Source organism: Mirounga angustirostris, unplaced genomic scaffold, assembly GCF_029215605.1.
Source record: "Mirounga angustirostris isolate CCGP_5_RB_7025 unplaced genomic scaffold, mMirAng1.0.hap1 SCAF_13, whole genome shotgun sequence".
Taxonomy (NCBI): domain Eukaryota; kingdom Metazoa; phylum Chordata; class Mammalia; order Carnivora; family Phocidae; genus Mirounga; species Mirounga angustirostris.
The window spans coordinates 9,070,676-9,096,583 of NW_026991721.1; the positions used below are offsets into that span (position 1 = coordinate 9,070,676).

The 25,908-nt window shown below is 53.3% G+C and overlaps 5 protein-coding genes and 1 long non-coding RNA gene across 13 annotated transcripts; 3 read left to right on the forward strand and 3 right to left on the reverse strand.

The window, feature by feature from the left end:
• The first annotated feature begins 1,220 nt into the window (after window positions 1-1,220).
• On the forward strand, window positions 1,221-13,691 carry BSCL2 (BSCL2 lipid droplet biogenesis associated, seipin). 7 transcript variants are annotated; one of them, XR_010406824.1, is made up of 13 exons: window positions 1,221-1,850; window positions 3,474-3,921; window positions 5,324-5,640; window positions 7,818-7,899; window positions 11,075-11,218; window positions 11,682-11,731; window positions 12,140-12,192; window positions 12,348-12,445; window positions 12,578-12,719; window positions 12,844-12,910; window positions 13,078-13,158; window positions 13,258-13,338; window positions 13,480-13,535. XR_010406824.1 is itself a non-coding variant. In XM_064576293.1 (13 exons), exons 2-13 carry the CDS (start codon window positions 3,847-3,849, stop codon window positions 13,614-13,616), a joined length of 1,350 nt encoding a protein of 449 aa, XP_064432363.1. In that variant the 5' UTR covers window positions 1,223-1,850; window positions 3,474-3,846; the 3' UTR covers window positions 13,617-13,691. The 7 variants fall into 7 exon arrangements, 6 of the variants coding, with proteins under 6 accessions (XP_064432363.1, XP_045749444.1, XP_045749447.1 ...); XM_064576293.1 differs by having other exon boundaries at window positions 1,223-1,850; window positions 12,117-12,192; window positions 13,480-13,691; XM_045893488.3 differs by lacking the exon at window positions 11,682-11,731 and having other exon boundaries at window positions 1,238-1,850; window positions 12,058-12,192; window positions 13,480-13,691.
• On the reverse strand, window positions 1,794-3,336 carry GNG3 (G protein subunit gamma 3). Its single transcript, XM_045893495.1, has 3 exons — window positions 3,109-3,336; window positions 2,593-2,692; window positions 1,794-2,316 (listed from the first exon to the last, which is right to left on the reverse strand). Exons 2-3 carry the CDS (start codon window positions 2,689-2,691, stop codon window positions 2,188-2,190), a joined length of 228 nt encoding a protein of 75 aa, XP_045749451.1. The 5' UTR covers window position 2,692; window positions 3,109-3,336; the 3' UTR covers window positions 1,794-2,187.
• LOC135362300 (uncharacterized) lies at window positions 11,328-20,578 on the reverse strand. Its single transcript, XR_010406826.1, has 3 exons — window positions 20,450-20,578; window positions 17,640-17,848; window positions 11,328-11,476 (listed from the first exon to the last, which is right to left on the reverse strand). It is a non-coding gene; the product is annotated as an uncharacterized LOC135362300 (long non-coding RNA).
• Window positions 14,000-16,735, forward strand: LRRN4CL (LRRN4 C-terminal like). The gene is made up of 2 exons (XM_045893494.3): window positions 14,000-14,508; window positions 15,296-16,735. Exon 2 carries the CDS (start codon window positions 15,301-15,303, stop codon window positions 16,015-16,017), a length of 717 nt encoding a protein of 238 aa, XP_045749450.1. The 5' UTR covers window positions 14,000-14,508; window positions 15,296-15,300; the 3' UTR covers window positions 16,018-16,735.
• UBXN1 (UBX domain protein 1) lies at window positions 19,153-22,132 on the forward strand. Of its 2 annotated transcripts, none has more exons than XM_045893496.3 (10): window positions 19,153-19,309; window positions 19,418-19,505; window positions 19,645-19,698; window positions 19,788-19,894; window positions 19,976-20,045; window positions 20,501-20,692; window positions 20,787-20,838; window positions 20,997-21,107; window positions 21,630-21,822; window positions 21,990-22,132. In XM_045893496.3, the coding sequence occupies exons 2-10, from the start codon at window positions 19,447-19,449 to the stop codon at window positions 22,037-22,039; spliced, it is 888 nt and encodes a 295-aa protein (XP_045749452.1). In that variant the 5' UTR covers window positions 19,153-19,309; window positions 19,418-19,446; the 3' UTR covers window positions 22,040-22,132. The 2 variants fall into 2 exon arrangements, with proteins under 2 accessions (XP_045749452.1, XP_045749453.1); XM_045893497.3 differs by having other exon boundaries at window positions 19,788-19,882.
• A 1,336-nt stretch (window positions 22,133-23,468) lies between these two features.
• On the reverse strand, window positions 23,469-25,033 carry LOC123857062 (ubiquinol-cytochrome-c reductase complex assembly factor 3). The gene is made up of 2 exons (XM_045893498.3): window positions 24,627-25,033; window positions 23,469-24,525 (listed from the first exon to the last, which is right to left on the reverse strand). Exons 1-2 carry the CDS (start codon window positions 24,744-24,746, stop codon window positions 24,376-24,378), a joined length of 270 nt encoding a protein of 89 aa, XP_045749454.1. The 5' UTR covers window positions 24,747-25,033; the 3' UTR covers window positions 23,469-24,375.
• Between the last annotated feature and the right edge of the window lie 875 nt (window positions 25,034-25,908).

A 25,908-nucleotide genomic window follows, 5' to 3' on the forward strand; every position in this document is an offset into this window, starting at 1 on the left:
TCTAGGATGAGGTAGTTAGATGACCTTCCGGACCTGTTAGGGCTCAGAAATTCATCAACAGCTGGAAAGCTGCTGTTCCTGAAAATGCCCCAAGTTCGTTGGGTGCCCCTAGACCTGTGGAGACATCCATAGGAGACTAAGTTCAATTCCTGGTAGAATGCCCTTTATTCCTTTTGGTTTCCCTCTCTGCATTCCTCTCCCCTTGCTTTCTCCTGTGCAAAGGTGTGGGGAAGCTGGGGGTGATGGCTATCCCTAATACCTCCTATTACTGCTGGGTGGCTCCTCCCACCGCCCACCCCCCACCCCCAGAGTGTATCTTTTTTTTTTTCTTTAATATTTTATTTATTTATTTGACAGAGCACAAGCAGGGGGATCGGGAGAGGGAGGAGCTCCCTCAGCAGGGAGCCCGACGTGGGTCTCCATCCCAGGACCCTGGGATCAATGACCTGAGCTGAAGACACACAATCAACACCCACGTGCCCCACCCAAAGTGTATCCCAACACAAAACAGGAGCTGGCTTAGGCTTCCCCTGGGAGGGATATATCCCTGATTTGGGGGGATGTTGATAATGCATGAAGAGCAGACACCCTGGGACTGTTGTTACCTTCCCTGCCTTGGCCCCGGTCCCACCTCCATATGTTCACCCTTGGAAGGAAAAGGCTTCTAGAAAAGCATCCCAGGCTTGTAAACCTCCGCCAAGTTTGAGTCTGGGAGGCGCTCGTGAGGCATTAAGCCGTGGTTTTGGCTTCTGGCCAGATGGCAAGCTGGGACCACTACGAAGATTGGTAGGCACGCTAGGGGCGGGGACGTTGCTTCTGGCGGATGTGACAGAGTGGGCCTGAGGGAGAAATGGGAACACAGCAAGCCCCACCAGGAAACCCAAACTGAAACAATTTCGGGCTTATCCAGCTCCTAGGGAGACCAGGAGGCGACCGAGGAACGGCGCCGGGCACTGGTTGCACACTTCTGTTTACACCCCGAAGGGAGCCTCTACTCGGCAAGCTGTAGAACCTAGATTCCCTTCGCAAGATCCATGCGACCAGCGCCTGCTACGCTGTGCTTGCAAGGGTTCTCTTGTCCCATGATCTTTGCTTATAGCCACCCGTGTGCCTTCACCTGGATCGGGGGGGGACGTCGACTTTCAGACTCCGGGGTGGGTGGGAATGGGCATCGCGTTGGCAAGGGCAGGGGCAGCCATTTTGAGACCCGATGAGCACACAAGAGACCGTATTGAGAACTCTGGCTGCCTGGGGCCGCCATTTTAAATATGGGGCTAGCTCGGAAGCCCCGTACGGTGAAACCCAGGGGCGTGGGGCTGCCATATTGGCGCTAGTCCCATGGCGGTGGCCATCTTGGAAAAGGGCCCGCCGTGGGCGCGGCCATCTTAGAAGTAAAACCGGCCCCTTCGCAGGAACTGGAGCCGAGCTCCTCCCCTCCGTTCCCGAGTTCCTCGGCTGCGATTACCCTCGGAATCCCTCCCTGGATCTAACCTGTTCGGTCTGTTTTCACTTTCACTTGTGTTCAGTGCTTTCGCGCGCGCGTGTGCGTGCGTGTGTGTGTGAGTGCTCCCCGTAGCCTCTGAGCGTCTGTTTTAACTTAATTCTTCCACTTGAGACGCCCTCTCGCGCCCGCCATCCCCCCAGTCCCGGCGATCTCCGATCCCAGACAATGTCTAGCCTGATTTGACTGGCCCTATTCTTGGGGTATGGCAGGCCTTTCACCTCGCGCACACACTCCCAGATCTACAGACTGATGATCCTCTCCCCAAGAACTCTTAACACAGGAGCTGTCCTCTGAGACTCTGGATGACTTTATTCTTCAAACGGCTTTACCCTTCTCATAGCTCCAGGTGAGACTGAGAGCAAGCACCCGGCCCATCCCTCTCTCCATTGTCTGAGCGGGTCACAGAGAGAAGCCGGCAGGACGCGGGCAGAGTCTGAACGGCCCTTCTGGGGATGGAGCTAAGGGGGCCCTGGGTCAGGGGGTACATGGGGTCCGCCGCAGTGGGCGAGGAAATGGGGTCGACAGATGGTGAAGGAGAGCTTTGTGCTTCAGATAACCTCATAGGGTTGGACAAGGGCTAGGGATGGGATGCAGGGACCCTCAGGGGCTCACGACAGTTACTGACCTAAGGAAGGGCCTAGGAGAGGGAAAGGTTCAGAGCTTGTGCCGAGGGACAGGGCAACTCAGAGGAGGGCACAGAAGAACTTCTTCTCCCGGAAGGGGTTCTCCGAAGTGGGCACAGGGGTGATGAGGGGATCCTCACAGGCGTGGGCATCACAGTAAGTCATCAAGTCTGCTGCTGCCTTGGACACCTGGGGCACAGCCAGGAGGGGAATTGTTAGCCAGATCCCCTGAGAGGGACTGCAGCCTCCCTCCCCAAATGGGTTATCTTTTGCCATCTTTAGGGCTTCTTTAAGACAGTATTCTCTTCCCTCATCCCCCACAGAGACCAGGGGACAGCTGTCCTTACAGAGCCAGAGACTCCTCCCATGATCGCAGGGAGTCCAGGAAAGAAAACAGCTCTTAACCTGAGATTTGGGGACCTACAGCACAACTGGGCCAACTAATGGGACCCAGGGTCCGCCCACCTTTATCCGGCACAAGCTGGCTTCAATCTTAAGCTGTTCCACCATCTTGCGGGCTTGCCCAATACTCATAGTGCTGTTCACAGGGGTCTCCCCTTTCATCCTGGAGAAAAGAGAGGGATAGCTCAGAGCATGATGTGGGGGGTGAGGGGCTGCATAATCTCATCTGAAGACACCCCTCCCCCCCGTGCTCCTTTTTCATCAGTCTTTACAAGACTGGGGTCATGTGCCCCAATATATTGTTCCTCTTATCCTCATCCTCCAGTGGCCTTTCCCATCCCCGTCTTCCTGGGCTAAGGAAATGGAGGGGGTGGGATGAAATGCCCCCCACACTCCCACATGGCCTGGGCCACAGATCATTAGGCATAAAAACGATTTAAGGCTTTTCAGCCCTTCCAGCCATGTGTGTTCCCAGCTTTGAAAGCCTCAGCCAGAAAAAGCCCCGCCCTGATGAGGACACATAACACCCCCTGCCCCCTTGAGCCCCAGGGGGAAAAAAGCAGGATCCTCCCTACTCACCTGAGGCCACAGGCAGCGGCAGCCCTGGGGAGTACTCAGTGGGGTGCACAAAACCTGCCTGAGATGGGTGCCCCACCTTGCAGGGAGTTGCAGCTGAAAGTATCTGCTGCAGCCTCAGAAGCAGCTAATACAAAGAAGTCCACTGGGGAGGTCAGGTCAGAGGTCTGTCGAGGGCTGGACCCAGTTCCTGCAGCTCAAGCACTGCCCAGACGCTGGTACCTGAAGGATGAAGGATGCTAGAAGGAGCTGCTCAGATCCTGGAGCATACCAACTGCCGGCCAGTGGGGGAGCCTGGCTGCTGTCTGCAGCCCCTACGCACACCCCCACCGTGAGCTGTCTCACTGGATGCCCTTCCCCCATTGCAGGCATTCTGAACCTGGACTCGGACGGAGCCGGAAGGAGCTGAGGCCCAGGCAGACTCCCCCCCCCCCACCCTTAAATGGGGTGGTCTGGACCTGTGACATCGCCCGCAGTGGAGTCTGTACTGGTTGCGGGGGACCCTGCTCATTTGAAAATCTGACATCAGCTGGGCAGTCGCCCCCCTCCTCCCTCCTCCCTCCGCTCTGACATAGCATGTAGTGCCTGAATCATCTTTTCTTTCCCGGGGACTCTCCATTCCCTATATCCAGGAAAATGTGATGAGCTACAGGTATCAGCTTCTAGATCACCAACCACTTCATGTTCTAGCCACAAGTGACTCGAGTGGAAGATCCGGGGGCAACAAGGTACGTCAGGAAGATGCCTACAGAACAAGGAGAAGCTGGGGGAAAAGAGGTGTGCAGATACCAGATCAAAGAATCGGACAAAGAAGAGGTAGGGGGCACTGTGGGGAAAGTCTTTGGATGTTTCTTGAAATAGATGAACTCCCAGGGTGGATTTTGGAGTGTGGGTACTGGTTTAAGAGATTACATCCCAGGCCTGCAGGGTTGTGCTTGGTGCTGTGTGGAATGCGAAGATGTACACAATATTAACCTTACCCTCTGAGAGATCTTATTTGGGGTGAATAGTCATATATAAAATAGAAGGTACCGTCTGCCAAGATCTAGTGTACATAACGCGCTGCGGGGATTCCGAGGGAGAGTCCAGTTAGGGCCAGAGGAGGTCGATCATATTCTAAATGCTGGGGACAAAACAGGGAGCTGAAATGCTATCACTCTTGTGATAGGGGCCAGCCGGCCGGCCAGCGATGCTCTCTGCCTTGGACGCCTACGAGTCCAAGGAGCTGTAGGAGATAGAAATCAGCGCCAGCTGGATGCCCGCCCCTCTTCCCCTTTGCGGGGGTTTCAGTGGCCGGTGGTGAAGGTGTGCGTGGAGGGCCCGGATTGTGGCCTCGAGGGGCAGGCTGAGGGGGATGCTGCTGACTCATAGCGTGCCCTGGGGCCTATCTTGAGGCTTGGAGGGAGGCGCCGGTCCTCTTGGGTCTGGGAAGGGGACCGTAGGGAGGGACCGTACGCAGCGCGCGGAGGTGGGAAACCCGCCGCCCGGCAGGCCCCGCCCCTTGCGCCGGACCCCGCCCTGGAGTGAGGTCCCGCCCCCCAGGTCACAGAGGCGGCCGGCGGAAGGGGGCGGGGCTTCCGCGGGAGGCGGAAGTCCCTTCTCGCCGTTGCCCCAGCAGCCCGCGAGCTGGTGAGTCTGCAGAACCCCGGTGGCTGGCGAGCGGGGTTCCCTGCTGGCGCGGTTAGGTGGGGGCTCCGGACGCCGCGCCCACCGCCAGCCGGAGCGGGTGCTGGCGGGGGGCGAGCGCAGCTCTGGGAGAAGAGGAGAAACTCGGGAGGCCGTTGTGGCCGCGCTTAGGCCGCCGGCTTTGAGTGCGGCTGTACGACCCTAGGCCAGTCGAGCGTTCTCTCGGTGCAGCCACCTGGCGGTGTGGACGCGGTGTCGTCATGTGTGTAAAAGCCTTTTAAGGTGCTCATCTTCTGTATTATTATATGTTGTTAAGAATGAGTTTCAAGGTGGCCTGTCCCAGAATCAGGTGTCCAAAAGACAAGTTCAGCTGAGTTGTTGGGGCGGTGGGGCCGAAGAAAGCACAGTGAAGGAAAAGGGAGCGGGTAACTGGTTGAGAAACGCAATCATCTGGAGAAAAGCCATATGAAACAAAGACTTGCTGTGTTTGGCTATCTCTGGTTCCTCAAAGCCAGTCCAGTAAGCTTGTCCTTTTTGTCCCCACCTTCCCTGGGAAAAGAGCCATTCTTTCCCCCTCTCTGTCTTTTTCCAGGAACCACCAGCTGCTTCATCCCATGGCCAAGGGTGGCGTCCAGGTGGCAGAGCAGCTAGGAACTCGAGGCCTGAACCTGGGGCCAGACACTCTGTACTCCCTGCCATGGTCAATGACCCACCAGTACCTGCCTTACTGTGGGCCCAGGAGGTGGGCCACATCTTGGCAGGTCGTGCCCGCAAGCTGCTGCTCCAGTTTGGGGTGCTCTTCTGTACCATCCTCCTCCTGCTCTGGGTGTCTGTCTTCCTCTATGGCTCCTTCTACTATTCCTACATGCCCACAGTCAGCCACCTCAGCCCCGTGCATTTCTACTACAGGTGAGAAGGGTCTTCTACCAAAGTAGAGGAATTCTTTGAGAGAATTGCTGTCAGGGCCCTTAGAGCTTATGCAGTTCAACCCCCTCATTTACAGAGGAGAAAATTTGAGCCTTGTGTGTTTATATGACTTCTTACCTTTCACAGCCCAAGGCTGAGGAAGTTCTGGGTTGGTAGGGCTCTAAGGTCCTAGTTCTACCTCTGGTTACTGAAATTTGTTAAAAAGAAGAAGAAAATTCCCCTTTTAGACTGTCACTGTGAGGATCAGTTCTGTTTGGGTTGGGTCAGATCTCCCTCAGGGCCACTGTAGACCTCTTAACCAACCAGATCCCTTGGGTCATCTCAGAACTAACTTGGCCTTCAGTAGAGAAGGTATTAGGAAAGCAGCAAGTTACCTTGTACGTGACTTTCTCCCACTCCCGATAAACCCACACAATAGAGATTATGGAAACACAAGGTGACAGGGTACATAAAGTCCCAGAGTCCTGCTTCTCACCTGAGGCCTCAGTTCCTTCTGATTTTACAGACCTTGCCAGATTCTCTCCCTTTCTCTTAACAGTGGCAGTAGGACCAATCAAGAGATGCTGATAGGGGGCGCCTGGGTGGCTCAGATGGTTAAGCGTCTGCCTTCGGCTCAGGTCATGATCTCAGGGTCTTAGGATCGAGTCCTGCATCGGCCTCCCTGCTCCTTGGGAGCCTGCTTCTCCCTCTGCCTCTCTCTCTCTGTCTCTAATGAATAAATAAATAAAATCTTAAAAAAAAAAAAAAAGAGAGATGCTGATAGGGGCATTGTTATCAATGATCCAGTCATTTTTTTTTTCCTGTCTTCAGTCCCTGATCATGAACTGTACTTTTTTTTTTTTTAGGATTCTTTTTTTTTTTTTAAGATTTTATTTATTTATTTGACAGAGAGACACAGCGAGAGAGGGAACACAAGCAGGGGGAGTGGGAGAGGGAGAGGGAGAAGCAGGCTTCCCGCCGAGCAGGGAGCCCGATGTGGGACTCGATCCCAGGACCCTGGGATCATGACCTGAGCCGAAAGGCAGACGCCCAACGACTGAGCCACCCAGGCGCCCCATGAACTGTACTTTCTTAAGTCATAGCTACTTAAACTTTTAGGAGGCATGATCTCATGAAAACTTTGGCCCTTATGCTGTAAAAACATGTATGCACGGGGGGCACCTGTCTGGCTCAGTTGGTAGGGCACATGACTGATTCTTGATCTCAGGGTCGTGAATTCAAAACCCATGTTGGACATAGAGCTTACTAAAAAGTGTGTGTGTGTGTGTATATATATATATATACACACACACACACACATAAATGCATGCCCATGTGTAATTTTGCTTACAAGTTGAGATTTGTGAGCCTCTTAAAGACCATCTGTGGGGTCACCTGGGTGGCTCAGTTAAGTGTCTGCCCTCGGCTCAGGTCATGATCCTGGAGTCTCGGGATTGAGCCCCATGTCAGGCTCTTCGCTCAGCAGGACGCCTGCTTCTCCCTCTCCCTCTCTTGCTCACTCTCAAATAAATAAAATATTTAAATTTAAAAAAAAAAAAAAGACCATCTTTGGATTCCTTGGGAGGAATTTTCTCAAACTAGGCCCCAGAATCTGGGGATAGGACCCAGGAATCTGCTTTGTTGTTGTTGTTTTGTTTGTTTTTGAGAGAGAGTATGCGTGCATGCCCGTAAGTAGGTGGGAGGGCAGAGGGAGAGAGAGAATCCCAAGCAGAGTCCGTGCCCAGTGGGGAGCCCAACAAAGGACTTGATCCGAAGACCCTGAGATCATGACCTGAGCCGAAATCAAGAGTTGGAGCTTAACCGACTGAGCCACCCAGGTGCCCCCAGGAATCTGCATTTTTATCAAGCTCCCCGAGTGAGTCTTTAGAAACACTTCAATCTGAAACTATTCAACTAACTGTTCATTGAATCCCGTGTAAGAATTTCTGCTCTAACGAGAGGAAATAATCTGAAGTAGCAAGAAGAGAATGAAAGAATTGTTCAGGTGTCTTGAATCTCCTGGCTGCATTTCTTTTCCATCTCTCTCTGACAGAGAGAAGGGTACCTGTTCTGGAAGAAGGGATGGGGGACAAGAGGGAGCCCTAGGGGGCCAAGGAGGTGTACGGACAGGTAAGGCAGACTCTATAACTTAGTGGAGTATCATCCCCATTCTCATCTAGGACTGACTGTGATTCCTCCACCTCCCTACTCTGCTCCTTCCCTGTTGCCAATGTCTCGCTGGCTAAGGGTGGACGTGATCGGGTGAGTATGGGAGCTGAAGAGACGTTTCATTAGCGCTTTGAAGACTTGAAATCGGAGGGATTGAAAAGACCTGGCGAGCAGGGATTGAGTAATAGAGACTCAGAGGAAGGCTCTCAAGGAAAGGGAGGTTAAAGAAAAAAAGTCTGAACCGTGTCGCAGGCATCTGCCTGTCACAGATGTTAGCAGTGCCCTTCTCATTGTTTCAGGCAGGAGATGTGTTTTAAACCTCAGTGAACCTAAATCTGCTATTTCACTGGACGAGGATGGAATCCACCCAAGAGTTTTGAAAGCCTGTATGTGAAATTATGAAACTCTTGACAAATCTGTGTCATCTGCCACTACAGAGGGTGTGTGCTAGGGGAGGGGCCAGATGCCAATAGGACCTCAGCGAACCCGGAAGCCCTGGGAAATGCAGAATGGGAGTGTGTCTGTTTATAATAGGCAAGCTGGTGGAGGCTCTGAGAAGAGAGGAGGATCCCTGCATGCTTCAGAGGATCTTTGGAGCATCCACATCGTTTTTGCTCACCAGAGTTGTTTGAGTTGTTAGTCAGCAACGTAATTCATAGTCATCAGTGGGCACACGTACTAAGAATGTTTAAATCATCTGGAAAAAAAAAATGCTTTTTTAAGTGGTTCATGGGAGGACACTGCCTGACACAGGATAGACCTAAATGGTCACTGAAGGGAGGAGTGTAAGCTGTAGCATCTGGGGGCCTCTGGGATTGGTGTTTAGACTGGCCTTGTTTGGCAGTACGAATAGCCTGCTATGTGTGTCCTGTGACCACTTCCACTTGACCAGGAGGTAGCCATACACCATCAAGAAGACTTACCAGGTCTGAAGAATTGGGTCCCAAATGGATGTAGTGACGTGGAAGGTTGGATATTGTAAGACAGAGATTTATCCTTTTGTTTTATTTTTTTTATTTGAGGTGTGGGGAGCAGACGGAGAGAGAATCTTAAGCAGGCTCCACGCCCAGCTCGGAGCCCGACAAGGGGCTTCGATCTCCCCACCCTGAGATCATGACCTGAGCCAAAATCAAGAGTCGGACGCTCAACCGACTGAGCCACCCAGGCGCCCCAAGATTTATCATTTTAATCCAGCTACTCAGAAAAGGAGTTTGGAGATTATTACAGAATCTTTTGTGAAGATACTGATTCGATGTGCTTTTGTGGCTAAAAATAGTAATACATAAACTACGTTGAGAGGGAGCTAGAAACAAAGCTACAGTCCAGCTACATACTACAGAATGTCTGCCCCTGAGATGGTCCCTACCATTGTGTGGCTGCCTGTTGCAGAGATCCTAATGGTGATTCAGGGAGCCTAAAAATTGGGTGTGAAGCTGCTGGATGAGGAAGGAAGGGAAAGATGAAGGGTGAGGGGTGATCCAGTATCAGGGTCTCCGATCAGGGTAGTCCCTGATAATTGAAGCAGGTTGATCATTTTGCCCATTTACAGTGAACGTTTGGGAAGGAAGGAATAGAAGAAATAATATGTGTATTTTATGTGTAACACTGCTGGAAGATGGGATCCTGCTTTCCAGGAGCTCACAGGATTGATAGAGAAATCTATATGCTGCATTAAGTAGCAAAGTGTAAGACACAGCTTCTGCATTTCAGAAGAATTTGTGAAGAATTTGAGGGATCAGTGTGAGACTGTGGAGATGGCGAGGCTCAAAGTGGACCTTGTAAGGAGGGGTGGACATTATGTGGGTATGGGGGAACAGAAGGAGAATCTGCCCATCAGATGTGAACAAAGGCATGGAGTCATTCACAAGATTCTGGTGGTCGATTCTGTGGATCCCGTTGGAGGAGATGATGTTTAGACAGAATTACTAGTTTAAAAACCCATATAAAACAGCTTTATTTAGAGAAAACTCACATACCATAACAGTTCGCCCACTAAAAATGTATAGTTCAGTCATTTTTAGTGTATTCACAGAGTTGAGCAGCCAGCACTGCAGTTAATTTTTGAGCATTTTCATCACCCCCAAAAGAAACTCCTACCCGTTAGCTAGCAGTCACTCCACATTTTCCTCCAACCCACTCAGAGAACTACCTATTAAAATGTATCAGGGGCACCTGGGTGACTCAGTCAGTTAAGCATCTGGCTCTTGATTTCAGCCCAGGTCATGATCCTGAGAAGGGCCCTGAGAGATAGAGCCCCACATCAGGCTCTGTGCTGAGCATGGAGCCTGCTTAATAAGATCATCTCTCCCTCTCCCTGTGGCCCTCCCCCGCCCTTAAAAAATGTTTCAACGAATTCAGTGAAGCAGCTGGCGTCATCTGGCCTCTTCCAGGGGCTAGAATCTCATGGAGTCCATTTTTTCAACAGATAATTCATTCTGAAAATAAGAATCTGTACAAAAAAGACTTTAATAAGTGATTTTCCACCTTTTACCCTAGTGATAGTGCTCAGAGCACCCTCAGCCATACCTGGATTTGGGGGGTGGTTCACTATGGGCTTTTTTTTTTTTTTTTTAAACCCATTCCCTTTGTTTAAAAACAAAAGCCTTACTCTTGCCCCTGTGATTCTTGTGTATCACCCTGAGGAGGGTTGTGCTGAATAACTGAATAAAGGATTAGAAGAATATAGGAATGGTCAGGAAAAACCAGGGTATATTTGGTGGCAAATCTTTAACCTTTGGGGGTTAATCCCAGTGAAGAAGCCTTCCCACTAGGAGTCTCAGGGTTCTATCAATAGAAGCAAGGTAAGGGACCCAGAGTGACATAAAGCTGATCTGGAGCCACGGTGACCGGGAGGGGTGACTTTGGAGTTGGCGTACACCGCTGCAACTTGCTTAATTAGTAATGTAAGGGAAGGCAGGCTGGGCCCAGGGGTATGGCCTCATGGGGACAGAGGCCTGAGTCACCGATGGCCCAGTTGGCAACATGACGGTTCACTTTCGGGAAAAAAAAAAAAGCGACACAGCCTTTCTCAGAACAGAGCGGACTCTGATTCAGCCAAGTCACAGGATGCTGCTCATCTCAGAAGTGGGAGGGATCTGGCTACCACAAGAGGGCAGCACCTTCCTGGGATGAGAGACTGAGCGGCCTGCTGCGCTAGCCAGGGGATTGGGGGTGGCAGTGTTTGGAGGGATGGGGGGAGATGGATCAGAGACCGTACAATTTGAAATAGATACATTTTTTGAAAAGAGACGGGGGCTACCTTGGGCAGGTGCTGATGTATGGACAGCCGTACCGTGTCACCTTAGAGCTTGAGCTTCCAGAGTCCCCTGTGAATCAAGATTTGGGCATGTTCTTAGTCACCGTTTCATGCTACACAAGAGGTGGCCGAATCATCTCTACTTCTTCGCGCTCCGTAAGTGTTCCTGGCCTGTCTGGGAGGGTGCCGAGGTGACAGCAGATGTCAGAACGTCTGGGTAGGGCTTCAGGAGAAAACGTCCTAGCTCTGAGGTCACAGACTCATCAGGATAGGGAAGAGGTGTCAGTTTACCAAGCCAGACAGACACCCGATATATCTGATGAGCGTGTCCAGCTTTGGGGGAAAGTCTAAGAGTGGAGCCAAAATGGGGTTCTTTAGGGCCCCAAAGATCTGGAATCCTCAGAAACATACCAACTGGGGGGAAAAAAAAAAAGAAAAATACTAGCTGAGAGACAGCTTCTTTAACCCCTTGGTTACAAAGCATTACTAACGGGGCATGTTAGTAATAGTCCCGTAGCAAGACTAGTTTGGATTAGGTGAAGAAATGTACAGTGCTTATGAGCCCATAGTGGGTCTTCAATAAATACTAAGATTCCATTCTTACATGAATTATCAACAGAGCCACATGATGAAGCAAATCTCTGAATGCCTACATGGAGAAAATTTCAGGTGGTGCACTGAAACTTAGTCTATTCTGGATGGTAGAACTGCTTGGGGGAAAGATCAGAGACCGTGTGGGGCTTAACCTGTGCAGGTTCTTCGAAGAAAGGAATGGAGACATGGTCAGGCAGGACAGGCCTGTTACTCAAGCAGCTGGAATGGTTGGGCCAAGGGTAAGGGGAGCATGGTAGGAGGTGAAAAGGAGGGAGCGGGGGACCGGAGGAAGAAGCCAGCTTCACAGATGGCTCAGGAACCTTGGTTGAGGGGTGGGTAGGGCTGTGGAAATCGGAGGGGGGGGGTACCTGTCCCCAGCCTCTCCCTCCTGGCCCTGGCAGGTGATGTTGCATTACCGCTCAGACCTGCTCCAGATGCTTGACACGCTGGTCTTCTCCAGCCTCCTGCTGTTTGGCTTTGCAGAGCAGAAGCAGCTCCTGGAGGTGGAGCTCTACTCGGAATACAGGGAGAACTCGGTAAGCGGTGAAGGAAGACTAGAGACCGCTCTCCCCATGAGCCCAGGGTTCTGCCTGAGGAGCCTCTGGGCTCGGTCAGCCACGGAGATGCTGGGAGTGGGCTTCACATTGGGCTGGTAAGCGTCGATCGCGGCCTGACCCCCCCCCCCCCACAGTACGTGCCGACCACTGGAGCGGTAATCGAGATCCACAGCAAGCGCATCCAGATGTATGGGGCCTACCTCCGCATCCATGCCCACTTCACCGGCCTCAGGTGAGGCAGCGCCGGGCAACTCCCGCGGGAGCCGTCCTTCAGTGAAACTAGCTTGCGCTTTCCTAGAAATAATCTCTGCGAATTGAGGAGGCTAGTGCTCCCCGGTAACCGCCATGCTCTTACCTGCCCCAGGTACTTGCTGTACAACTTCCCGATGACCTGTGCTTTCGTAGGCGTCGCCAGCAACTTCACCTTCCTCAGCGTCATCGTGCTCTTCAGCTACATGCAGTGGGTGTGGGGGGGCATCTGGCCCCGACACCGCTTCTCTTTGCAGGTCACAAAGGACCTCCTCCCCCTCCCCTTCGTGATCCTTTGACTGAGGAGTGGGCTGGGGCGTGGCCAGGGCTGGGCCCCGAGGGCCTAGATCACACTCTGGGCTCCCTCTTTCTCCCGCACAGGTCAACATCCGGAAAAGAGACAGTTCCCAGAAGGCAGGGCAGCGAAGGATCTCTGTCCGTCATCCAGGTAGACATGACGGGAGGGGGGGCGCCTGTGTTACCCAGTATGAAGCTTTAGGCCCTCACGGCGGGGCCGAGGGGCAGAGGGCAGGCTGGAGGAGGTGAGCTTGGCCCCGCTGCCCGGGTGCAGCCGCGGTAGCCCTGCCCCGTCCTCTACCCACTTTGGGGGCACAGGGCCCCAAGGCCAGGAGGAGTCAACCCAGCTGTCAGACATCACAGAGGACTGCGAGAGCCCTGAAGATCCCCCGGGGGCAGGTACATGCCGCAGCCTGCCCACCCACCCTCCCCAGGAGTCCTCAGTTGTCCCCTTCGGCCTCTTCTCGTCTGACCTCTGCCTTCCCCCTGTGGCTGCAGAGGGTCAGCTCCCTGAGGAGGAGAAAGCAGACCAGCGGCCCTTGAATGGAGAGGAGGAGCTGGAGCCAGAAGCCAGTGATGGTGAGGGGCGCTCGGCGTGCGGCTCTGGGTGGGGTGGGGGCGGCGTGTGCATAAGGGAGGACGTTATATTGGTTGGGGGAGAAGAGACCCTGGTTACTTAATTTCCCATTTGGGATTTTGTTTCTCCCTCCTCTGGCCCAGGTTCGGGCTCCTGGGAAGACGCGGCTTTGCTGACCGAGGCCAACCTGCCTGCCCCTGCCCCTGCCCCGGAGACTCTGGGCAGCTCTGAACCCTCTGTGGGCAATCTCCGACAGCGCCCCACCTGCTCTAGTTCCTGAAGAGAACAGGGCAGAGTCCTGACATTCCAGTCCTTTCTCACCTGACCCCTTCCCCAATAAACTATTTTCATGCCAGTTGCTTGCCTGACTCCTTGAAATGGATTCAGGGCCATTTGAGAACCCTGTGCTCCCCGGGCAGCCTCCCCGCCCCCCTGCATTGGAGGAGGTTGTCTTGTCGGGGGCTGCCTGCCGACGGGGGAAGGCCTCCAGACCTGGACTATCCTAGGTACAGCTGTCTCCATTCACAAGCCTAGAAAGTCCAAGGAGAGAAAACCTACCCGGCCTACTCCATCCACGTGACTCTGGGGAGGGGGATCGTGTAGGGCGGGTCTGGAGAGCCGGGCTGCATCATTCTGGCCCCTGCACCCCTCCCTTTCTCTGTCCATTGGGAGGCAGAAGACAGGAAATGACTGCCATGGATGTGGTATGATTTCTACCGAAACAGCATTTTGTAGCCCAGGCCCCCATGCGGTCACAGTTGTTTTCTTCTCTGCTACCAGCCAGGTGGCCCTCTCTCCTCACCCCTCCACATAGCCTCAGCCCTCTGATCCTCTGCTCCTGGCTGCCGGCCACATTCCACTCCCGGCTCCCAACCCAGGCATCCTGGCCTCCAGATGAAACAGCTGCTGTGCCTCCTGCCCCCCATCCCTGGCCCCGTGACTCAGGCTCTCTGAAGGGACCGGCCCCGCTTCTTGGCATTCACCGGGAAAGGGGGGGGGCAGGGGAGGGGGCCTAGGTGGTGACATCATAGTGGAAGGGTATAAAAGCTTCGAGCCAAAACAGAATTGAAATTGAAGACACTGACTTTGAGCCTGTGCTCCCGGGGTCGCCCCGGCCGCACCCCCACAGACCTCTGGTTGGAGATTTGCACCACTGCGAGACCTCCCCGCTGGTGAGGGGCTGCTGGGGGCCAGGGAAGGGGAGGGGTGGGAAAGAGGGGGCAGCCAGGGACTGGAGTTCCTTCGACAGGTGGGGAGGATTCCAGGGTCCTTAAGTTTCCCCCTTCTTTTTTTTTTTTTTTTTAAGATTTTATTTATTTATTTGACAGAGAGAGACACAGCAAGAGAGGGAACACAAGCAGGGGGAATGGGAGAGGGAGAAGCAGGCTTCCCGCTGAGCAGGGAGCCCGATGCGGGGCTCGATCCCAGGACCCCGGGATCATGACCCGAGCCAAAGGCAGACGCTTAACGACTGAGCCACCCAGGCGCCCCAAGTTTCCCCCTTCTATTCCATCCCTTCTTTCTCTTTTCTGTGCGCTTTGGGGTTTTTGCGTGTGTCGCTGACTGATAATTGTTTTACTGAGATCTTTTCTTTGGGTGGCAGCTGGGAATTATTCCACCTTTCTTCCCCAGGCTGAGTAAATCATTTCCTCTTCTTTTCCCCTCCAGCACTTTGCTTATTCATTAACTGTTTCTGGGATTTCACCATTGCCGGTCACACACCCATCTCTCAGGGCAGCCCACTTTTGTCCCCCCCACCCCCGGCCCTCCGAAACCAAGTCCATAGGCTGTTCAGAAGTTGGTTGACAAATAAGTGTGTCCACCCCCTTTCCTCCTCTTTCCCCTTCTCTTCTTGGCCCCCGGCTCTGTGTCCCTGTCCCCAGAGGTTCTGTGGAGGGAGGGGGCCTCGAAGGCATGGGGTCTGGACAGCCTTTTCCTCTTCACCTCCTTCCCTTCCAGACCCCATGCTGGGCTCTCCCTGCCTTCTGTGGCTCCTGGCTGTCACCTCCTCCTTAGTGCCCCGAACGCGGCCCTTGGCCCCTCAAGACCTTACGGAAGAGGAGGAAGATGAGACCTCACGGCCACCTCTGCCGGCTGTCCTCTGCGACTACGACAGTTGCCGCCACCTGCAGGTGCCATGCAAGGAGCTGCAGAGGGCTGGGCCCGGGGCCTGCCTGTGCCCCGGGCTCTCCAGCCCTGCCCAGCCTCCGGCCCCGCCGCGCCTGGGAGAGGTGCACGTGGAGGCCGAGGCCGGCAGCGCGCTGGTGCGCTGGTGTGCGCCCCCCTCCCCGGTCCACCAGTACTGGCTGCTGCTTTGGGAAGGCGGTGGGGCTCCCCAGAAGGGCCCCCCGCTCAACGCCACGGTCCGCAGAGCAGAACTGAAGGGACTGAAGCCTGGGGGCACTTACGTCGTTTGCGTGGTGGCTGCCAACGGGGCTGGAGAAAGCAGCGTGCCGGGGGCAGGTGGGGAGGGCCTCGAGGGGGTGGGGGGCCCTGCTTTCGGGCCCTGCGGCAGGCTGGCCATGCCCCCCAGGCCCGTTACCCTGGTCCACACGGCCGTAGGGGTGGGCACGGTGCTGGCCCTGCTGACCTGCTCTGCTCTGGTCTGGCACTTCTGCCTGCGCGAGCGCTGGGGCTGCCCCCACCGGCCGGCCTCCCCCCCACCAAGAGCAGGGCTCTGAAGCAGCCTGGGCGCCTCTCAGGCCCAGCGGAGCCCAGGCTCGCAGAGGAGAGCTCGGCCCGGACTCCCCTGGGCAGCCCGGGTGCCAGAGTAGAAGGCCAGGCGCCTGGGGCCCCAGCTGAGTCTCGGGGCTCAGCCCCTCGGGCTAGTGCGGGTCCCAAACTTTCCGTCTTGCTCCAGGCTGAAAGGACCGGAGTGGGGTTGGCAACCGTGTCCTTAAAGGACCAGAGAGTAAATAACGTAGGCTTTGCAGTTCCAGCGGATAAAATCAAAGATAATACGTAGGGGCTTCTATGGCCATGTAACCATGTAAAAACGTAGCTCATGGGCCTTTTCTTTTCAAATCAGGCCCCGGCCATACTAGGCCTGTTGGCTGTAGTTAGCTGATCCCAATCCCTGTCATAGACCCTCAAAAGGGCCCTGTCACATTGGTGGCTTCGGTGGGATTTTTGAGAACAAACTGCTTCGGGCTGGGAGCTTGGGGAAAGACCACTCCCTCTTTGACGTTTCATTTTGATATTGAAGATGAGCACACCTGAGTCGGAACCCACCTGTGTCTGATGTGGGTGAAGATAAATGACCGACACGGGGTGGAGAACCAGGGACTGCCTAAACTGCTGTCTGCAGCATTTCCCAAGTCCAAGGATGTCCCCCACTTTCCCTCAGTCTGTGTCTATCGTATATTCACTGTACCAACATTAAAGGAAATATAAAATGAAGCTATTTTCATTTTTCCTGACCCTTTTAATTTCCCTGTCCACACACCTATTTCTCAGAGTACTGTATACTTTTAAATTTATCTTTAACTGGATATGGGGCGCCCGAGTGGCTCAGTTGATTGTGTCACACTCTTGGTTTTGGCCCAGGTCATGATCTCAGGGTCGTGAAATCGAGCCCCGCCTCAGGCTCCGAGCTGGGTGTGGAGCCTTCTTGAGATTCTTTCTCCCTCTTCCCCTCCCCACCCCCCTGCCCCGGCCAAGTAAATAAATAAAACCTTTAAAAAATAAAAAATAAATCAACTGGATGTAGAAAAGTCTGAGTTGCTACAGAGTATAATCCTCATTTTTGCTGGTCCTACAATTTTTTTTTTTTTTAAGATTTTATTTATTTATTTGACAGAGACACAGCAAGAGAGGGAACACAAGCAGGGCGAGTGGGAGAGGGAGAAGCAGGCCTCCCGCTGAGCAGGGAGCGCTATGTGGGGCTCGATTCCAGGACCCTGGGATCATGACCTGCACCGAAGGCAGACGCTTAACAACTGAGCCACCCAGGCGCCCCTGGTCCTACAACTTTTAATTATAGAACTAACATTTATACAAATTTCAAATACTGCTGAAGAATACAAAAGAAAGTTCCTCTTTTTCTCAAGAGGTAATTATCCCTAGTAGAGCAGATTTTTATTCAATGTCGATATTTTCTTTGTTCACTCAATAGATGATGGACAACATTCCATGTTGGCAAATCATAGCCTCCTTGGTTATGTTAAAGGCTGCGCAACTTTCCATAGAAGGATGCTCCTTGACTGATAGAAGCCATCGCTCTTTACTGGAACATTTGTCTTCAGTGTTTGCTATGGGCATCTTTATGTATCCTCACATTTGTGTATTTCTGTAGGGTGCTTACCTGAAAGTAGATGAAAGATGCAGTATGGGACACCTGGGTGGTTCAGTCAGTTAAGCGTCCACCTTCGGCTCAGGTCATGATCTCAGGGTCCTGGGCTTGAGCCCCACCTCGGGTTTCCTGCTCAGCGGGAAACCTGCCTCTCCCTCTCCCTCTGCTCTTCTCCCCTGCTGTTTTCCCACTGTCTCTCTCAAAACGAATACATAAAAAGTCTTTAAAAAAAAAAGACGCGGTACCATACAATTAATGATTTTTTTAAATCATTGGATCTCAGGATAAATGAGGTGTGTTAGAACTAACACACTAAGAACTAAGTGTGTTAGAACACTTAACCTCTCTAACACACCACACTGTAGTGAATGCTGTGTCCCTGTTTTATTTGCTTCCCGTATTTCCTCAACATTTATTCATTTACAAATGAGGGCCCAATCTCATTATTCAAGACATGCTTTGCATGCATTCTCATTTACTCTTCACGGTCTTTCCAAGAGATAGAATCACTTGGGAGGAGATGAGAAATTTGAAGTTCTAAATGGTTTGAAGCTACAAGTAAGGAGTTGAGTTAGGATGCCCAACTCCAAAGTCGATGTTCTTCACTCCACTATGGAGAGGCAACATAGCATGGTGGTTTGGTGAATGCATACCGCATGGGTGGGTGTGGATCCTAGCTTGGCTACTTACCAGCTTTGTGACCTTAGGTAAATTATCTCCTTTTTCTGTGTTTCCTATGACTAATAATAGTATAATCGTATAGATTGTTGTGATGATTGAATAGGCATTAATCACATAAGTCTCCAGTGGAGCTGGGAGGTGGAAGGGGGTGGTCAAAGCAGGATTCCCTTAGAAAGGAAACCGGGGGTCCAGTCTCAAAAATGACTGGGAGTTAACCAATCCCACAGAAGAGGCCGGACATCCCAGGCAGAGGGACTGGTAGGTGCAAAGGCCTGGAAGAGCAAGAGGGCCTGTTTTGCAATATGCACAAGTTAGCAGCAAGCGGTGGGAGATGACACTGCGCACCACCAACATTTACAAGGTACAGTCTTGCCAGGCACCGAAGGCAAGTGCTTTACTGTTACTCTCACTTTTACGGAGAGGGCTCTAAACAAACAAACAACAACAACAACAACAAATAAAACGGAGGAAGCCAGACTACTGGCACTTAAATTTCATCCTAAGTGACTGGGGCGTTATGGAGAATTTGTAAGCAGGGAGGTGATGACAGGATCAGATAATTGTGCTCTGCAAAAATCCCTTCGGCAGTGGGGCGGAGGATGGCTCAATTCCCCGGAGAGGATGAGCAGGTCAAAGACCACGCACACTTCTACGGCTCCTGATCAACACTGCCAGAGAACATTCCAATCGCTTGCGCTCAGGGACCCCACCGAGAGCTTGCCGCATTCCGCCCACGGGCTTCAGGGCCGCACCACCCCTCTTCCCCACCGCCGCCGGGCGGCCCAGCTTCGGGGGCGCCTCCGGGCCCGCGACTCCGACGCGCCACCGCCCCCCCCCCCCCCCCCCGCGGGCGCCGGGCCCAGGCGGCGGGCCAGGCCCGCGTTTTCTGGCTCTCGGCGGCACCCGTCCACGGCCGCCTCCACGTGACCCAAACAGATCCGGGCACTTCCGCTTCCCCTGGGCTTTCTTCTCGTCCGTGTCGGCTGCGGGTCCGGCGCCGGGTGAGTGAGCGAGCGCCCAGCTGGGGCGTCGGGGGCGGGGCCGCGCGCGGCCCGGGGGCACCGCGCGCTGACCCCCGCCCCTGCGCCCTCCTCCTCGCCCTCCCCCAGGTCCCCGCGGAAGCGGCGGTGGCGGCGCCATGGCGGAGCTGACGGCTCTGGAGAGTCTCATCGAGATGGGCTTCCCCAGGGGACGCGCGTAAGGCAGCCCCCCAAACCCTGGCCCGCGGGGATCGCGGGCCTGTCTGGCCTTTCCCCCAGCCTGGCCTCAGGCTCCACGCCCCAGCCTGACCAGCACCATGGCTCGCGGGCGCTATTCACGGTGTTTCTGCCCCCAGGGAGAAGGCTCTGGCCCTCACAGGGAACCAGGGCATCGAGGCTGCAATGGACTGGTGAGCGCTCAGACCGGGTGGCAGGGGCCTGGGGGGCTGCTGGGAGGGGCAGCGTCAGTGTTGAGCTCCCTCCCGACTTTCCCTGCCAGGTTGATGGAGCACGAAGACGACCCTGATGTAGACGAGCCGCTCGCGACCCCCCTCGGACATGTCCTGGGAAGGGAACCCACCTCCTCGGAGCAAGGTGGCCCCGAAGGTCCTGACTGAGGGACAGTGTGATTATTCACGTGCGCTCGAGGAGGATGAACGGGCAATAATACTGATTGCTTGTTTGTAGGACCCGGCTCTGCGGCCGGAGAAGGCAAACCGACTTTGAGTGAAGAGGAGAGACAGGAACAGACTAAGAGGTATAGTAAGGAACAGTGTCACGTTTCTGAGGGTCACCTTCCACCTGTCCACAGTACACAAGTCTGATTAAAGAGCCTGGATCTTAACACTTTCCCTCTGTCCTGCCTTGGCAGTTTCCTTTCTGTTTCTTTCATCTCTCTTTGGACACGTGTTCCCGCATTTCATTTTGTCTTTCATTTTATTTTATTTTTTTTATTTGACAGAGAGAGACACAGTGAGAGAGGGAACACAAGCAGGGGGAGCGGGAGAGGGAGAAGCAGGCTCCCTGTGGAGCAGGGAGCCCGATGCGGGGCTCGATCCCAGGAGCCTGGGATCATGACCTGAGCCGAAGGCAGACGCTTAACGACTGAGCCACCCAGGCGCCCCTCCTGCATTTCATTTTGAATCCTGGTTATAAACTCACCTTCTCGATCTATGTCCATTTCTTTTGAGCTCTTTCTTTTCTGCAACACAGGATGTTGGAGCTGGTGGCCCAGAAGCAGCGGGAGCGGGAAGAAAGAGAGGAGCGAGAGGCTTTGGAACGGGAACGGCAGCGCAGGAAACAAGGGCAGGAGTTGTCAGCTGCTCGACAGCGGCTTCAGGAAGATGAGATGCGCCGGGCTGCTGAGGAGCGGAGGAGGGAAAAGGCTGAAGAGTTAGCAGCCAGGTCTGGGTGATGGGGATGTTGGATAATAGAGGAGGCGGGAAGCTAGGTTTGCTTTGTCAACGTCTGACCTACTTTCTTCCTGTCTGCATTCCAGACAGAGAGTCCGAGAAAAGATTGAAAGAGACAAAGCAGAGAGAGCCAAGAAGGTAGGTGATTGGGAAGACACTGGAGTAAGGAAGTAGGTGGGCTAGTAAAAAAAAAAAAAAAAAATTCCCTTTTCTAGCTTCAGAGGGAAAGGATTGGCCTACGATGCTCCTCTCAAGAGTGGGTGAGGGCCTGATCGGTGTTTTCCTTTATCTTCCAGTATGGTGGGAGTGTGGGTTCTCGGCCTTCACCAACAGAGCCAGGTCCTGTTCCCTCCTCTCCCAGCCAGGAGCCTCCCACCAAGCGGGAGTATGACCAGTGTCGCATACAGGTACTGATTCTAATTCCTGTCTTGCTTCTGGGACCCCTTCGTTGGCCTGTAAGACACCTGGCTCAGAGCTTTATTCAGTTGGGTTCTCTTTGCGAAACCTCTTCCTTCTTTGGAAATGACTTTTGAAACCCTATCTCCTCTACTCTTGGAAAGATATCAAATTTCTCTTGCCCTGGTCTTAATTTAAATCCATACCTCCCTTTTACCTCAACAGTTACCTTTTTAGTTGTTCATGTTTTCATTTAGTTTATTACACAGCTATTTGCATGATGGGCTATTTAGGTATTTTTGTTACGATCTTATCCTTGTGTTTGTTAAAATGTGAGGAAGCTGGAGCCTCTCTTCACTGCTTAGTAAAGCAGAGAAGAAGTGGTTGTTCATCAGGGTGCTTCAGATAGTAATTACGCTGGTTCAGTCTCTCGAACAGGAAACAGAAGCCAACTTTGCAGCTCTTGTTTTCCTTACTTGGGCACCTCCTCAGGTTTGATGCTCCCAACACCGTATTTCTCGCTCGCCCTCCAGGTCAGGCTGCCAGATGGGACCTCACTGACGCAGACGTTCCGGGCTCGGGAACAGTTGGCAGCTGTGAGGCTGTATGTGGAGCTCCACCGTGGGGAAGAGCCTGGGGGAGACCAGGACCCTGTGCAGTTGCTCAGTGGCTTCCCCCGACGGGCCTTCTCAGAGGCTGACATGGAACGGCCTCTGCAGGAGCTGGGTATGACACCTGGGGGACCAGAAACAGGGCTTGCGGGGGTGAGGGGGATGCCTGAGAAAGGAAGGAATGCCAGGAGAAGAGACTTTGTGGAGATGGAATGAGGCCAGAAATTTGGGGGCGCAAAAGGCAAGGATCTTTGTGGTCAAAGCTGTTTTCTTCCATCTTAGGACTTGTGCCTTCTGCTGTCCTCATTGTGGCCAAGAAATGTCCCAGCTGAGAGGCCTTTATCCCACCATCCCTCTCTGACCTCTTCATCTTTGATAAAGCACTGACATCTCCTTCCTAATAAATAGACCCTCTGAGTTCTGTATGTGCCTGACTCCTTCCTGAATGGCTGGGAGGGACAAAACTGAGGCAGGGGAAGAAGCCAAAGGGAAGGCATTTAGGATAGACCCTATTTTTCATTTTAAGTTTCTTTTTTTTTTTTTTAAGATTTTTTTTCCAGATGTTTTTCTCTTTTTTTTTAAGATTTTATTTTTGTGAGAGAGAGAGAGAGAATGAGCCTGGGGGAGCGAGGGGTGGGAGGCGGAGAGAGAAGCGGGCAGTCCGATGCGGGACTCGATCCTAGGACCCTGGATCACGACCTGAGCCGAAGGCAGACGCTTAACCGACTAAGCCACCCAGGCACCTCTAAAAGGGTAATTTTTTAAACGTAGCCATTCACAAATGGCCAGGGGAGCATTGCAGTGACCTTTACAACTGCATTTCCTCTTACAACTGCATTTCCTTTTCACTAAAAAGTATTGAGTACTTAATACGCACCATACAGTTTTAACTGAGGTAAGAAGGCAATTATCTGGGAATAAGTACAAGTATCCCATTTTAGAGATTGGGACACCAAAGCACATGGCTTGTTGAAACCAACACAGGTAACCAACAGTAGAACCTGGACACACCTGGGGAAGTCCCGACTCTAGGGCTCAGGCTCTCAACCTCCAAGCTCCTGCATCATAGCCCCTCACTGTTGCTGATCACCTCACCCTAATGTTCCCTCAAAGAGCTGCTAACCTTTTCCCTGTCATTCCCAGGCTAGGAAAAAGGCCACAAACCAAAGATCACACATAACAAATGTGTTTGGCTTAGGGCTTCACCATCCAGCAGCTGAAAACAGCACCAATGCTCCCATCTGGGTTTACACGTCAGTGTTACCAAGCTGTATTTACTGTTCTGGCTTTATTTAAATAAAAGCAGGCTTTTTTTTTTTTTTCCTTCAATTGAAATCTGGCTTGGAACCACAGGATGTAAAATAGACAACAGGGGGCACCTGGGTGGCTCAGTTGGTTAAGGGTCCCACTCTTGGTTTCTGCTCAGGTAATGATACCGGCCTTGTGAGACTGAGCCCCCCTCCTCCCACCATCTGCACTGAGCAGAGAGTCTGCTTATGACCCCCTCTCTTCCTCCTCACCAGGGTCTCTCAAATCTTTTTTTTCTTAATTAAAGATTTTATTTATTTATCAGAGAGAGCACAAGCAGGGGGAGCAGCAAGCAGAGGGAGAAGCCGGCTCCTTGCCAAGCAAGGAGCCCAATGCGGAGCTCCATCCCAGGACCCCAGGATCATGACCTGAGCTGAAGGCAGGCACTTAACCCAGCCACCCAGGCGTCCCTCAAATAAATTAAAAAAAAAAAAAAAAAAAGACAACAGGGAGTGAATTGGTTGACTTGGATGTGGGGTGTGACCCAAATGCCAGCTTTATTTCATTACTTCAGTGGCATCTACAAGAGATCCCATGACTGGATTCGGAGATTGTGAACTACTACCTTGAAATCCCTTGGAAGGGGAGACCATCCCCTACATTTATTGAAGGGCTGCTCTGTGCCAAGCAATACACTTTACATTTCCAAGTTAGTCTTTTTACAACAACCTTCAAGATAATTACACCTTTTATGGAACAGGACTGAGGCTCAGAGAGGTTTTGTAATATGCAGGACTTTAATCAAGATCTGTCTGACTCAAAGCACGCTCCTTTCACTCCCAGCAAATTGGCCTCCAACGGTCCAGGATCCCCAGAAAGCATCATGGCACATGCTAAATGCTAGCAGCCCCTCTCCAACCTCACTCAAAGAACAGGAAACCCAAAGCGTCCTCCATGGGCATCTATTGCTACAAGATTTTCCAGGATAGTTTTGATTTCGAGAATGTCGCCTGGTTATCACCAAAAGTACACTCAAAACAGACCACATGCCCTGACTTGTGTTTTGAAAATGTGGTCGCTGCTGGGCAGTGGGAGCCACAGTCTTCCGCGTTCCCTGCACGGATCCCGAGAGCACTCTAGACATAGGCGTCAGACCGCAGGGCTCACTGGACAGAGGAACGTGATTTATTGGCGCCTTCAGTTCTCACATCCGACGCCCGGGCCCGCGACGTAGGACGTGAAAGCGCAGTCAGTGCAGCGTTTGTGGGTGGAGGGGGAACGTGCTCACCCCGCAGCGGCTCCCAGGGCGGCCTGGGCGCGGCATCCCGGGTCCGGACTCCCTACCCGGCCTTCGACGGAGAAGCCGCGTCGGACTCCTGCGCGGGAGTAAGGTCCCAGCGCCCACGAGGGAGGTCCGGGCTCACGCTGACCTCCCGCCGCCGCCGACCTTCCAGTTCTTCCTCCAGGCCACGTTCTCCTGCGTGGCCGCTGCCTCCTGCAGAGTGGCCAGCACTAACTCTTTGGTCCTCGCCGCCTCGTCCCTGCGCCGCGGGTCCTGCTCGGGCATCTCCTGCGAGCAGGAAGGGAGGTTCGTAGTCCTGACCGCCCCCCCCCCCCAAGCCAGGGGCTCTCCGTCCGCCCACCCCACCTCGCACCCCCAGTTACTCCCACCTTCAGCATCGCCTGCTTATGCTGCTCTCCCGGGGTCACGAGGACAAAGAGCGCCGAGCCCACGCCAGCCCCCGCGCCCAGGAGGGCACCCACGATCAGCGCTTTGCGCAAGGCCTCCATGGCCGACCGCGCGCCCGGCGGGGCGCCCTCTAGAACCTCCCGCAGCTTGGGAAGCCGGCCACGACGTCTCGCCGCCCCCCGCGCAGGCTAGAGCGGCGCCTAGAGGAAACCATAGAGAAGGGGCCCGGCTAGAGAGGGCCTGATCGGCCAAGCCCTCCGAATCTGGAGCGCCTGCGTCTGAAACGACCGGGTCTGGCTGGGAAGGTTGAGCGCGTGCCGAAGTGTTGGCCGCGAGGGCCGAGCCCCGGACCCACTGTCAGGAAATTCCAAGTGGGATTGCTAAGGGGAGCGTGCGTGTCAGCCTGGTTGCTGTGGGTTTTGCAGTTGCCCAGTTCCGAAATCTGCTAGGACTGTGCTCAGTAGTTTCCTACAATGATTTGTGCTTTTTCAGTACAGCACATAACTGGACATCCAGATGCTTTACACACATCAATCTACTGACCCCCTCCAAATTCCCTCAATTTATGAACAAAAACTCAAAGCCAAGTGTACTGGGTGAGGAAAAAGGTATATATATATATATATATATATTTTTTTTTTTTTTTTTACTTTTTAAAAGATTTTAAGTAACCGCCACACCCAATGTGGGGCTCGAACTCAGGACCCCGAGATCATGAGTCGCAGCCTCCACCAACGGAGCCAGCCAGGCACCCTATTTTACTTGTTAAATAAACGTGTTGAAAGTAAATTTGTTGGGGACGCCTGGGTGGTTCAGTCGGTTAAGCGACTGCCTTTGGCTCAAGTCATGATCTCAGGCTTCTGGGATGGAGCCCCACTTGGGTCTCCCTGCTCAACTGGGGTCGGCTTCTCCCTCTCCCTCTGCCCCTCCCCACTGCGCGTGCTCTCTCAAGTAAATAAAAAACCATTTTTTTCTAAAGATTTTATTTATTTATTTGACAGAGAGAGACGAAGCGAGAGAGGGAACACAAGCAGGGGGATTGGGAGAGGGAGAAGCAGGCTTCTCGCTGAGCAGGGAGCCCGACGCGGGACCCGATCCCAGGACTCTGGGATCATGACCTGAGCCGAAGGCAGACGCCCAACAACTGAGCCACCCAGGTGCCAATAAATAAAATCTTTTTTAAAAAGGGCGCCTGGGTGGCTCAGTTGGTTAAGCGACTGCCTTCGGCTCAGGTCATGGTCCTGGAGTCCCTGGATCGAGTCC